The 14,241-nt window shown below is 32.5% G+C and overlaps 1 protein-coding gene across 5 annotated transcripts in view; it reads left to right on the forward strand.

Annotated features, from left to right (window-relative positions):
- Positions 1–14,241, forward strand: part of LOC108977608 (CUGBP Elav-like family member 2) — a 184,246-nt gene that overhangs the window by 44,910 nt on the left and 125,095 nt on the right. For all 5 annotated transcript variants that reach the window (XM_018947363.1, XM_018947362.1, XM_018947366.1 and 2 more), the window contains exons 3-4: positions 4,675–5,024; positions 9,302–9,384. In XM_018947363.1, the coding sequence (XP_018802908.1) occupies positions 4,675–5,024; positions 9,302–9,384 (433 nt within the window). The remainder of the gene's footprint in view (positions 1–4,674; positions 5,025–9,301; positions 9,385–14,241) is intronic.

The raw sequence follows: 14,241 nt of genomic DNA on the forward strand, positions 1-14,241 counted from the left end.
AGCTAACGTGCGAAAACTAGTTTTCTGGGAAACAGCTGTTAAAAATCTCATCTTCCATCCGAATCAACTAAAAAGTGAAAATTGATTTTTTGGTTTTTTTGACACCTAAGCCCCCTTTCCGTAGACCAGGTCACATATATTATTTTAGAGAAAATCTGAAGTTTATTATAGAAACTTCGAGGCTTTGATATACAATTTCCAAAAACTTTTTTGAAATATTTTAATAAAAAAAAAAACCAAGTCATATCATTTGCATATTTTAAACATATGCAATATATTCGTTTATTGAGAATTATCCGCTCTTCAATAAATAAAAAATAAAAATTACATGCTGCCACCCCTTTCTTAACTTAAACTTTGCCTGCTTGATTTTGTTAACAGTCTTCTTCTGTAGCAAAAGTGACACATTTCATCTTGTAGCTAACATCCTTTTTGCCATCCGAAACTCCCCACACCGTGTTTCTCTATTTTATTGTAACGCTCTACATTTTTATTGCGTTATTCTTTCGCATCGAAAACAATTTTAACGACACTTGTGATGGGTGTGTGAATGACGTCTTACACCCACTTTACTTGGATATTCAATTTGATTATATAAAAATTTTACTACTTTTGATTTTTATTTATTTCAAATTGACGCCGTCTACAGATATATACGAGGAGGTACGCGATGATTTGGGTGTTAAATTGAGGTTCTCATACGCATATTTATGACAAAAATAAACACGAAATAAAATTTTTGGTATTTTATGTCCTAATTTATTGCGTCTATGTGTTATACATATTTTTTAATGGTGGACAACCCAAAATGGTTCAAAAACATACAAATTATGAGCTGAACGTTAGCAAACGGGAATATATTTTATTTGTTTATTTGGGAAAATATAATCTAATGCCACCTTCATTTATCACTCAATTGCATGTGTGCCCATCTTGATTTTCCCACGACTCACATAATCGTTCCCTTAGCAATAGAATCTTAGAATGCTGCCGTTGTTGTACCTAAAACTTCTATATAATAAGTGATTAAACCCTTACGATACGACAAAGTGCTTTAAACTTTTCACAAATATAAAAATCATGTAGCAGTTTTGGTTTTAACTTCTAGTTTACCGTAGAAATGAAAACCAAGATGTTTCAGCGTCAGTCATGCAAAGGCTGGACAATTGCAGAGAAAGTCACTAGATGTTTCCACCTCATCTTCTTCAATAAAACTTTGAACACGAGCTTTGGCGAATATTCTTAGCCTTACTGCATGGATGCTTATTGCACAGTGTCCAGTAAGAACTCTTACGATTGCGGGAAGATGAACTTTGCTCAAGTAGTTCAGTAGATCTTTTGCATTCTACTCAAAAGCAAATGGATCTCGCAGTCGCGCAGGAGCTGCTCTTTTAACAGCACATGGTGATGAAGTAGCTTGATACTATTTCTAGTGCGGATAGAGAATCTTTAGCTACCTTTTAGCTCACAGTTTGCGAGCTCAGAGCTAGTATTGCCGCTCTGCAGTTCAAATGAGTGCTCATCTTAATGAAAGGAGGTGCACACTTCAAAGCGGAGGTCGGGTAGCCTAAAGCTATGGTTGATGGAGAGTTCCTTACAGAAAACTCTTTCTACAACATTTCTTCATAACTTCGAAACATCCGTGAAGAAGATAACTGCATCTTTTCTCGGCGACTCTCCTCATCCACATGAGGAATCTGGTTTACGGTATATTAATAGAGAAGAAGTCGTAAGAGTGACCTTTGCGGCGTACTGGTCCAAGTCTTCAGATATGCAATTGAAAGATAATAGAATATAAGTGCTATTTTCAACTTCTCGCGCCTTGTTTTGCTTCAAAGCCTGAATCGAAGAGGCATTGTCCCCATAGATTTTAAAATTTATATATCGGGACAGGAAAAAATCTAACGGTTTGATATCACAGGATCTTGTGGGAAAATCGACCGGCTCTAAACGTGAAATTATCTGCTAACCGTAGTGTTAGCGTCGAATCGACTTTACACGGGCTTCGTGCTTACCCTCAGCTACGGCTGCTATATTTTCTTTACTGAGTGCTGGACGTGGACTATTCGGTCGAATATTATCTAATAATGAATGCTGGATCTCCAGATGGGTGATAGTATGCTCAGCATGCCGATTATGTTGACCATAAGCTGAGTCTTAGCAGGATGTGAATTTTCGTAATAAAGCTGAACGATTTGTCAACGTTGTTCATTCAACATTACTGAAAAAAGGCTTCGCGCGCTTTTAGATTTTTTGGTAATTATTTTATTATATAACCGATATTAAATACGTTCTTTTTTTAATTTTTCTTCATTCTAAATCTAAATTAAATTTTCTTCAAATTTGAAAATTTTCAACCAATGCACATTAATACTCTACTATTTAATGATCTCACATACACACACATATTAACAAGTAAATTTGTTTTATCTACAAAAAGTTGTAAAGGGCGAAATTTTCGAAACCGAAAACGAAAAAGAATCCACTGCACCACACATTCGTTGTGCCCCAGTTTTGACTCCCCAACCACAACCACAAGCCACCTCGAGTTTTATATTATTTTATTACACATGTATTTATTTCCATTTTATTTGTTGTACAACATTTCCAATCATTTGGCACGAGCACAACAACAACAATGGCAACAACCACACCAACAACAAGCGCAACATCAAAACCAATCGCTAAACTTTTTAACAAACTTTTATTAGATAGACCTGCAGTTACAGTATATTTGTGCTGCGGCAATTGTTATTCCAACTTCATTTGCTAATGACAATAAAAAACAAATACAGTGGCAACTACAGCCACATACATATATACAGACATACATACATATGTGTTTGGCATGTAGTGGCAGCATTGCACAGGCAATAACATGGCAATAAGTCGGTGACACTGGCGAAATCGCATTCAATACAAAGCTCGCAATGGCAACAAACAAATAAAATGAATAAACAAACGGCAGCTACTGCTACAACAACAGCAACGACAATACATTACTATAAAATGTAGCTACTAATTGTTATTACCGAACTAATCTAATCTAAAAGTTGTAAACAGTTTTACTTTGCGGGATTAGTTGCCGGACGATTACAATTGGCCAACCGTGTGGAGGAATTGGGGCAAGGAAAACTCACTTACAAACGAATGAGCGTGTCCGTATGTGTGATAGGAGTGGTGAGTGTGGTGTCGAAGTGTACGAAACAACTTAATAGATTTTTTGGGTATAAGGGACATTACCTCGAAGCAGCCAAGTTTTGCAAGGAATTGCTGGAGACGAAATTATTTGTTGCAGAAATGTAAAGTATCCGCGATTTTTATTTGGTAATGATATGTGCCACTTGTCACTTTTGTAAAATATTGAAATAATCGCAATGTAAAATTAAATAAAAAAAAAAAAAAAAAAAAAAAAAAAAAAAAAAAAAAAAAAAAAAAAAAAATTAGTCAATTTGTCTCTAAAACTATAAAGGCTATAGCTTTTTTCTATGATCAAATTTGACCCGGACTGTCAAAAAAACTGCACTTTCATGTTTTTCTATAGAAAAGTTTATTATCACCTTACAAGTGTGCTAACGCTAAATACATTTTTCCATAAACTTCGACTGAGGGGACTTTCAGGGCGTTCACCGAACGCATTTTTTTTATCAGTTTTAAATCATTTTTGGAGCGCTATTCGTCAGATTATTTGTAAATTCAACGTCTACGTCTTATTCATAGACCCAACCTATATTGGTGCGTTTGTTAAATGAAGGTTTTTCAGCTACGTTGTCAATCACAACTTTTACGTCATCAACTTGACATCGTTTTTGCAAAAGATTCAGGGGTTTTGATATGAGTGTAGACCAACCGCTTCAAATGTAAGACTATAACTACAACTATAACTGAAACTATAACCAATATAATACCCAAAATTATACATAAAATTGTACCATAAACTATACCCGAAATATTATGCAATATGTTCTCAGTCAATCCACTCTTATGGATTGGATACTCCGCTGTTTCTGCGATGTCAACATGACAACTATACCCAAAATTATGCCCAAAACTATACACAAAGTTGTACCATAAACAATACCCCAAACTATACCCAAAAGGTTAAACAATATGTATTGAGGCAATCCATAAGACGTGTTGGGAAACTCTACTCTTTTTCTAATATCAGCACAACAACCATGAAGCTCTGTTTCTTTAACTCTTTCTATGTTATCGACGTGATAGACGATTCGCATGAGGACAGTTTTCTATGACATCACGACCTTCACTGACGACTGCTCAAATACTTGTGTTCTTGATAAAATAGACTCCGCAAAACACTTCTGCGCCACTTTTAATTGTTTCATAGCACTGATTCTATTCGAAATATACAATTTCAAGCAAATTCGTTGTTCAGTATTTCATTCCCTGGCTGTCAAACACACACCTCTTGCCATATGGTGACCAAACCTCGCACGAATATCAAAGAGAATATAGCAAAAATGATTTTAACTATATGCAAGCGCAGCTTATGTGGACTTTTCCGACTCTTATTTGAACTTGAGTGTATAATTTTTAATAAAAAATTAATAAATTTAATACTACTTTGTTCCACTTTCATACCTTAGATCATTACTCACTTTACCCAAACTAACTAACCGCATTTTCCTACATTTTTCTCCACCCTTTCAACAGTGAACTAATGTCTGAAAATGAGGACATTAACAGCGCTCAAACAAACAGTAACGAACCAAGTTGTGCCACTGATGCTTATACCGAGTCGATGCTGACCGATGATTGCTCAAATTTAATAGCCCTTTCGAACAATAACTGCACAAATGGCAATGCCGTGGATAATACAAATGGTGATGCCACCGAAGATAATGAATTCAACAAAGATCAACCAGATCCGGACAATATTAAAATGTTTGTCGGTCAAATACCCAAGTCCTGGGATGAGGCGCAATTACGCAAAATGTTCGAACAATATGGACGCGTACACACTTTGAATGTGCTGCGTGACAAGGTGACGTCGGTGAGCAGAGGTGAGTTATGCCATCATGTGTAGAATATGTTACAGAAAGAAATCAAAGTGATGTGAGTATAGTTTTTAAAAAATAAGTTATACAATTTGTACATAAGCACACGCATAAACAAATTTTTTGAATTTAATGAATAAAGATATAATAATAAGACGATCTCTAATACGATTAACATTTCATAATTATACCATATAATGACTATCTTATAGGAAGACCTTAGAAAAAAATATTTTTTTTATTTTTTATTTTTTTTTTTTTATTTATGTGGTTTCTTCAAACAATCAGATTTATATATGTAATATTATATATATAGGAAATATTTGAGTTGAGGGCCAAAAATTCATCCAAATTCTAAAGAAGAGCTTCTAATTTATTAGCTGTTTGTTTTTAAATTTCTGATATTGAGAATCAAGATTTTAAGCACTCATATGCATAAGTTTTTGAAACAACTTGTGTACTATTATTGAGACTACAAGAAAAAATATTCTTGATATGGGCAAAATGTAATATTGGCGCAATTTGAGAAATAGTTTAAAAACAGCTGCTTTGGTTATAGCGAAAGTATCCAAATGTGATTCTTTAGCATACTTTCAGGCGGGTGGTCACATAATGAAAACAGGTTTCTTCTTCTCTATTGGCGTAGACACCGCTTAAGCGTTTATAGCCGAGTTCATCCGAAGCTGTTTTCCTCTTTTGATTGCTAGTGTTTTTAACGAGGCGGCTCCAAAACCATAGTGCATAACCCTGGGGAGGGGATATTTTGCCTTCTCACTTTAGCTCTCCTTCTCTCTTTTTGCAATCAAGGATGTTTTTTGGCTACCCAGAGGATACTTGGTCTAATCGTGAACTGATTAAGCCATATGTAAAAGCATCGTTTCTGGCTACCCCCAAATAAGTGGCGCTCAGAGAACTTTCCTAACATGCTTGAATTTCTACACATGGCTCCAGCCTCCACAGGATTATTAGCCTGTATAAATACACATAGATTTTGGTTTCCTTTTCAAAGAAATGTGAACATCGTTCTTACTCGAGCCTAAAATACATTTTATCAATATAAGTTTCCACATGTTTGGTAAAATATGCGTTTATATAATAAGTACAAGACCTTGCATTTAAAAGTCATATGTGCGATAGTGTTTGGTATTTCAGTGTATTATAGCATAGTAATAATATGTTTTTGCTATAACTACGCAAACGGTATGTACACCAATAAAGAAAAAGAAGTATATTATGTTTTCGTAGTCACCTGCCTTCAAACAGAATGCGATACGAATTACTTCAAAAGCGTGAAACTAAAAATATTTTACAGCTGAGCTGGTCATTCAATTTTTAGTGCTCCACACTTATAGCCAATTACCCATACCTGAATTATGTAAAGCTACTATTACCGTTGCCTGACTGCGCAATAACACAGAACTTATGGTAAATGATAGGCCTTATTCAATATGCACATGTGGCAATAATCCAAAAATAAGCGTTTCGAATACTATAAATATTTAATTGGAATTTCAAAAAAGAATATGCATAGTAATATTGAGAAAGAAAACTCATATTTAGGATCTAATCAGCATTCAAATATCAAGCTACCCAAAAATTTCATGGCTATAAATCTTTATACATATCATTGTTGCATTATGAAGACAGTTTTGAATTTCTTAAAGTTGAAATATATATTACTCTTACCTCTATAACTAAACAGAGATCGATACAATTTTTTATTCAGACACCCTTTCTGTTAAATTTATATTATATTTAACTTTCAAAACGTTTTTTAACTCTTTTAAGACCTTTGTAACTTGCAAATAATTTCAAAACAGTGTCGAGTAGACCGTTCCTCTTCCAAAGAAATCCTTTTAGAGCAAGCAAATCTGTATTTTTTGTACTATTTATTCAAGCGATTACAGTTTGCGACCTAACTTTGAGTATTTTTCAAGTTATTTTAACTCAGTTGGCTAAAGGGAGAACTTTCAACAGAAATCATGTAAAATTTTTCTTGGAGGTTTTGTCCATACATCATGTTACTTGCAGCTTTGCTCTACTTACTCTTAGATCATCGCCCAGAAAAACATATTTTTTGCCAAAATTAAATTTGTCTTCAACAAAGTTTCTTTCAAGGCTAAAGCAGTAATTCTAGTGATCTTCTTTTCGATATCATTTTTGTAGCATGAATTGTATATTTTGTCAAAACTGGCCTCGGTTCAGCGATCACCTCTTCACTCGACGAAAATTTCTTCCCAGCAAGCAGAAACAGAAAAGAGTCGCCGAAAGCCAAATCTGGAGCATACGGTGGATGCGGAAGTAATTCGAAGCCAATTCATAGCTTTTTGCTATCGTTTTCACTGACTTGTGACACCGTGCATTGCCTTAGTAAAAAAAACACTTTTTTTTCAAAAGCTGATATTTTTCGTCCATTTTGCTTTTCAAGCGAACCAGTAATGCTATATGATAGTCGCTGTTGATGGTCCTTCCATTTTTCCAGGTAGTCAATAAAAATTACTCCATCCTGAAAACAACTTTGTCAGCCCACTGTTTTTCACGCTTTGGAGCGGATTAATCGTGTGCAGTCTACTCGGATGACAGTCGATTCAACTTCGGGGTGAAACGATGGAGGCCACGATGCAAAAACTGTGGAACATCTACAAAAGACTCCTCCGAATAATTAACTCGTCGTGGTTTTTGGTCAAAAGTGAGCGGCAACCATTTTTCTCAGTGCTTTCTCATACCTAAATATTTGTGAACGATATGATGTACACATTCAGTTGATATCTTTAGAGTGCCTGCTATCTAGATCAATTTCGGTTTTTCAAAATTATTTTGTAGATATTTTTCTGTTTTCGTGGGTAACAACGTCTTTTGGATGTCCACTGCGTTCCTCATCCATCGATCCTTGATGGTTGGTTTTCTTGGGGCAGTGTCTGGAATCTCGCCCCCAAGCCAAGCTTATGCTTCGTCTTTACTTTTTCCCTGTAAAAATTAAAATTTTATTAATACGTGAAGCTCCTTTTTATTCAATTTTTCACAATAACAAAAGGTGTTTAAAAAAAAAAAATGATATTCAAAACTAATTATCTCACAGCTGTCAATTCTATACACACGCCTTTTGAAAGTTATTCTAACTAGAAACCATATTGACTTAATTTTGATAGCGCCTTCTATGCGTGAAGCCGAGTTCTAACTCTGGTTTCTTCGGATGTTCACAGATAAGATCTCTTCCATATATGCAGATCGTATTTTTACCAATCTTCTCAAATCTAAATATCAGCAATGGTGGGGCATATTCCACTTATTTTACACTTCCCTTCAGTGAGTTGTGCAATTCAGTCTGCAAACTAAATATAGTCAAGCATCTCAAAATGTCCGCTACAATATTTTCGGATTGGGCTTATATTGTATTGAATAGAGACTGCAAACTATTAGTGAAGGCTAACCTTACTTGAATGAACATTAACTTGTAGTTTTCAGCATTTCTAGTCAATCGGTCAGTTAGTCAGATTTTTAATTCAAATCAGACTGCTACTTCGTAGCATATTTGTAAGCGCTTTAGCCTTCAGTGATAGAGTTGATAGACTGAATTAGTGCTGAATACGAAGATCTTGAGTTCCATGATATCTTAGTATGACCAAACTCAGTTACTATACTATGCTTTGATTGATAACTTACTGCCTGGAGCCGGAAATCCTATGCCATAAGTCAGAGTTGACATGCTGTCATTCCACTCTGGTAACCTTACTTTCACAATATAAACACAAATTACATTAATTTATTATATTTTATAATATTCTTATATATATTTTTATAAACTTTTAGTTATTTTACCATAAGATAAGTATTGAAAATATTAGCATTACAATATTATAACTTTAATGCAATAAGCCACATTAAATTCTAGTGCATGTTATGCTTGTGCGGATGCGATTCAATGTCAAGTGTCAAGTCCACGTATGAGTAATTCTTAGCTTTTAGTCACAGTAATGTAAATGTTGTTCAGTTTTGATTGTTCAAGCTTGTTGCATGCCGTGCCGCATAATATACTTAATATATGATTAAATTTAAAGTATATACAGCCAGCATAAGCGATTATTGAAAGCGCTGTGTTTTGAAGAATTGCATGCGGCGCTTATTTAACATTAATGTCGGCAATTTCTATTGAGTATTGAATTATTTAAATTGACTAATTGCATTTAAACCAAGTAGCGAGTATCCATTGTCTTGAACTGTCCACGTTTGTTTTCTGATCTATGTATTTTCGTTCTTCTTTTCCGCTTTTTTCTGTGTTGCAGGGTGCTGTTTTGTTACGTATTATACACGCAAGGCTGCTTTGAAGGCACAAGATGCCTTACATAACATAAAAACACTCGAAGGGGTAAGTACCTAGTACATATACATATAGTTGCCATTATCATTACTGTTTAGTATTGTTTATCCGCCGCCCCCCCTCTTGCTGTTTTGTTCATTACGAATTTTTGTCTTGTGTGTGCTGTGCTCAGTTTACGAAGTGTTCGATTCGTTTTTTTTTTTTTTCTCGATAATACGAAATGAAATTTCAGTATGCTTTTGACTGCAGAGATTCCCTTAGTTTGCCAGAGTGTTAATGTAAGAGCAAACGTAAATGTAATTGTATTTTTGTGTTACTTTCAATTTAATGAAAAATTAGCTCGAAATCGAAATTATTTGCGAAAGCACAGTGCTTTGATGAGGTAGACTGTGTGCACAAAAAATAAAAATTGAGAAAAATCAATAATTCTATGTGAGGTAGAGTGCAATTTAGACATCAATAGCTATTTTTTTTTTATTATATTAACGGATCAAAATCATAAATTTAAATTAATTGGCCGTGTTAGTTGTAAGTTTCCATAATATCAATACATATTAACAGTAATCTGTAGTATTTTTCGAATAGTTTCGTCTCTGCATGATTCACATTTGCTAGTAGTATATATAAATACTTATCTGTCTTAAAATTTTTTATATAGTTATAGTTACAAAGCAATAATAATCGTTACATATACTATATTACCCACACTTTGCTTAGCGACTTAAAAGTTCTCAGCGATATATTCCGAATCCCAGTTTAATATTGCATTGAAGTTCGAGACATGAAAAAATTACAATTTAAAAATTTATAAAAAAAAAGTAAAAACATAAAAACTTGCAGAGATTTAAAAACAAATTTATATTTTAAATATAATATAATGGCTGTTTTTGTTGATCCAGTTTCAACCCAAGTTCCTTGCAGGGAGCACCACGAATGCTTGGCGATTCATCTGGAATCAATCAGACACAAAAAATGGTTTTATTAATAGAAAATCTAGTGCCTGAATTGAATATTTTTATTTTAATTAACAAAACGGCGACATCTTGAAATTTTTTCAGTTTTTCGGAAAATAAACAACAGTTAGTTGTTTTTACAAAATCGAAATTAGTAAAAAAAAAAAAACCAAAAATACAAATTTTAAAAAAGTTTCATATTGTCATAAAAGTGCGTTTTTCCGAGCTACAGTGACTACCAATCAAAAAACGTAGGCTTGTGGAAACCGGATACGACGTTTTCACAGCGTCAAGAACCCTTTGCTAATTATCCAATTACCCGAAAATTCTGTGTCGGCTTTAATTATGATTTTCAGAGAATATTTGTAAGATATAATGGACAACTTTTGACTAAGAATTCTCAATTCGACTGAAAGTCTCCTAAAATTATGCAACGAGTTAAGATCATAACTGCGCAACATATCATCCAATTTGTTTGTTGTTGATATTGAATATTTTGGTAGTGCTTACATTGCAGCCTTTTTCAAATACGATCTAGAAACTCTGAACAATATTTAAGTTGGTATTCTACCTTAATCGCCTTAACTATTTTAGTGAGAGTTCATCGGCCGCTGACCTAGAGAAAAGCTGGATTATTAGTAGTATTTAATATGGTGAGTTCTGATCTAGTTTCTAGCATATTGCCAAAGTATAAAGACAATTTACTAACGCTGCTTATTGAAACCTTTTTTCAAAGATATATAATACGATAGAAGAACTATTTTTAGATTTATAACTAAATAGGGATCGGTATCACACTCTCTTTCAGTTTAATTTATAATCTAGCAATCTTAATATCGTTTTTTAACTCTTTCAATATCTTTGTAATTTAAAATAATAAAAAAAAAAAATTATTCAGAAGATCGCTGCCCTGCCGATGACATTTTTTTTCTTTTCAAATATTCCTAACCCGGGCTTAAAGCTATTTTCCTGCGACTTATTCTTCTTGCCAGTGTCTCTATAGTAGTCTATTTCACTCTCTACCGAAATAGTATTAAAATAAAAAACGCAAAGTTGCTTTCAACCAAAGTAGACTTCTTGTGAACATTTTCGATATAAGAAGCGAACTAAGAGAATGCAATGCATTTTTTTCTGCTAGTTAAATATTCAGTCTCTATGAGTTCCTTTAATCTTCTTCATCACGAGCTTACCTATAATTTTTTTTTTATTTTTTCAGCATTTCTAATCTATAACTTTTGTTTTTTCAAATTATTTTGTAGTACTGCCTTCAAAGGTTGCTAGGGGTTGGTTGTTATTCTATATGTAACCAACAAGTTGTTCCCTATTTCGAGTATATTTCTACAGAAAGTACTAGAATGACAAATTTAGTTATATACGTGTATTCTGTTATGAGAAAGCAAGCTCTGATTTTAGGTGCCTAAACTTCAAATATTTTTTTCAAAGTATTTAGTTAAGCTACATGAAATGTAAAGCAAGCAACGAAAAACTGGTTCTAAGTACCCAACTTTTTGAATGCTCTCAAAAATGTAAGCATACTTTCAGGCTACAGAAAACTGCAGTTTTTTAATAGTGAGTAGTGAAACAATATGGTAGGTGTCAACGAACTTCGAATATGTGCAAGGTGTCACTTCATGCAATAAAGTGTGTTTGTGAGACACCGAGTCGTATGAGTAATTCAATAATTAGAGATTTAAAGGGTTATACAAGTATATACTTATACAGTTAGATGGCCGAAAATCACTCGAATGATAAGAAATTTTCTGCGTCTATTCTGAAATATATTTTCATTAAGAAAATAAAATAAAAAAAACGATTGTTTGAAAATTCTAACTGTATATAACCGCTTATCCGAATTCATATACTTTCATATCTGGCGTAGAAGCTAGCAGCGCACATACGCGGATAAGGTGTGACAACCAAACCTCAATGAAAGTTCAGTAATAATAGTAAATTAACAAAAAAAATTATAAAGTCAATAAATCGATCCTTAGAAATAGTTAGTATTAAGTATAAAATCACAGCGAGGAAAATATTTTAAATCAAACTCTAAAGAAATTTTTTAAGCAACATCATCATATTAGAAATATGTAGAGAGAAAAAATCACCCTGAGAAAAGTGCTGTATTCTCTGCAGCTAAAACTGTATACCCTTAGTGTGTACTAATATTGATTATTGTGGTTCTTCAGCTGTAAATAATAGAAAAATACTGGAACATAGAAAAATCTATTTCCACTTATTACTATTTATTGTTTATTTTTTTATTTATTTATTTATTTATTTTTTTTTTGTAAAGAAATATAATGAACAAAAAATTGAAAACCTTAAATGTGAGAAAAGAACTAACATGACATGTCATGCAATTATTTCATTTAATTTTTCCTACCAAAAATGTGCCAAAATTGTTCTACAAAATAGGCAATATGGTCAACCAACTGTTCAGTGTTTAAATGATAAAAAATATTATCAATAGAGTACATTTAATAAATTAATTATATAAAGTTAATCAGCATATTTCCAGAAGTTTTCATTTATAAACTTTTTTAAAGAGTTTTTTTTATCTGTAATTGTTTTTAAAAAGTTCAAAAACACAAAATTTTTGAAATTCTTCGCATAATTATATTGCAAGCATTTTGTAAATTGTATCCAATAGCTCTCGTTTGAGTTACTGTAACGCTGCAAAGAATGTGAGTAATTTTCTGTATGTATTTTTCTTTCATACCAATTTTAATTAATTAACTTTACTGCTATGAATATTGGCGAATACGATTGCAGTGGCGTTCGCAAAAAAATCTTAGTTAGCTTATTGAAATTTCTATCTCATTGTGGCATTCTGTGCAATGCTGAGTTCGCATACAATATGTCATACATACACATATATATACATACATATATACATATACACTTTTATAAAAACATACATGGAATGTATTTGCAACAATTTCAAAAGAATCTCTTAAATTCTTTTTCATTAAATGCGTTGGAGAACGCAAAGGTAACTATTTTGTTCGTGTCAATGTGAGAAGTTAGATCTAGTAACTATATTGATGTCTTCAGGTGATAGAAGGATTTGTTAATGCATAGCTGGGTGAAGTAGTAGAAGAGTATTCATTTGATAAGCTACATATATTCGACCTATAAACAAGTTAAGTATAGTAGACTCTTGGTATACATAAGTAGTGTTTAGTATAGTAGAAATAGGGGTTAAAAAGACAACCATAATCAAGAAATCAATTGAAAATTAATGTATTCAAATAATAGAAAAATTTTGTGTTTTTTAAGTTTTTATACTAAAAACATATTTAATTAGAGTTTGGTAAAATTTTGAAGAAGACTTTAAGGAAAGTGAAAACACAAAATTAACCTCGCAGATTATAACAAACTAAATAATCCGAATTATAGAAAATATATCCACAGCATGAAAATATTTCTAGAAATAATATTGAGCATAACTATTGTGTATATACATATGTACATATATAAAGCCATGGATGGGACTGAAATAGCGATATGCATCACAAAAAATAGAATTTATTTTTAAAAATTTCGTAAACTTGAGTAATAAACTCTTAAACAACAGTTCAATAAAAAGAAAACACAAAATTAAAACTTCTCGTATTAGCTTACAGCTTATTTGAAAATTTTCGTCATTGAAAGAGTTTATAGAATAATCATATAAAATCAGAAGAGAGGGGCTACAAAAATCATTTCTTTCACACTGCTAGTTCAATAAACAGCACATAAGCTGAAACTTGAGTTCAAAAAATGTTTGAGGTTACTATTTTGAAAAGTTTTTTCCGAAGACTATTTTCGCAAAGAAATTTAAATTTTTTAACAATAGGAAAATAATTCTGTAACTGGATTTTTGAAAATTATTATAAAGATTTTTTTTTATAGGATATGTAAAATATTTTTAATATAGGAAAATAAATCCCACAGTCAAGTTTTAAAATTT

The sequence above is a fragment of the Bactrocera latifrons genome, unplaced genomic scaffold (assembly GCF_001853355.1).
Source record: "Bactrocera latifrons isolate USDA-ARS-PBARC rearing strain unplaced genomic scaffold, ASM185335v1 scaffold_92, whole genome shotgun sequence".
Taxonomy (NCBI): domain Eukaryota; kingdom Metazoa; phylum Arthropoda; class Insecta; order Diptera; family Tephritidae; genus Bactrocera; species Bactrocera latifrons.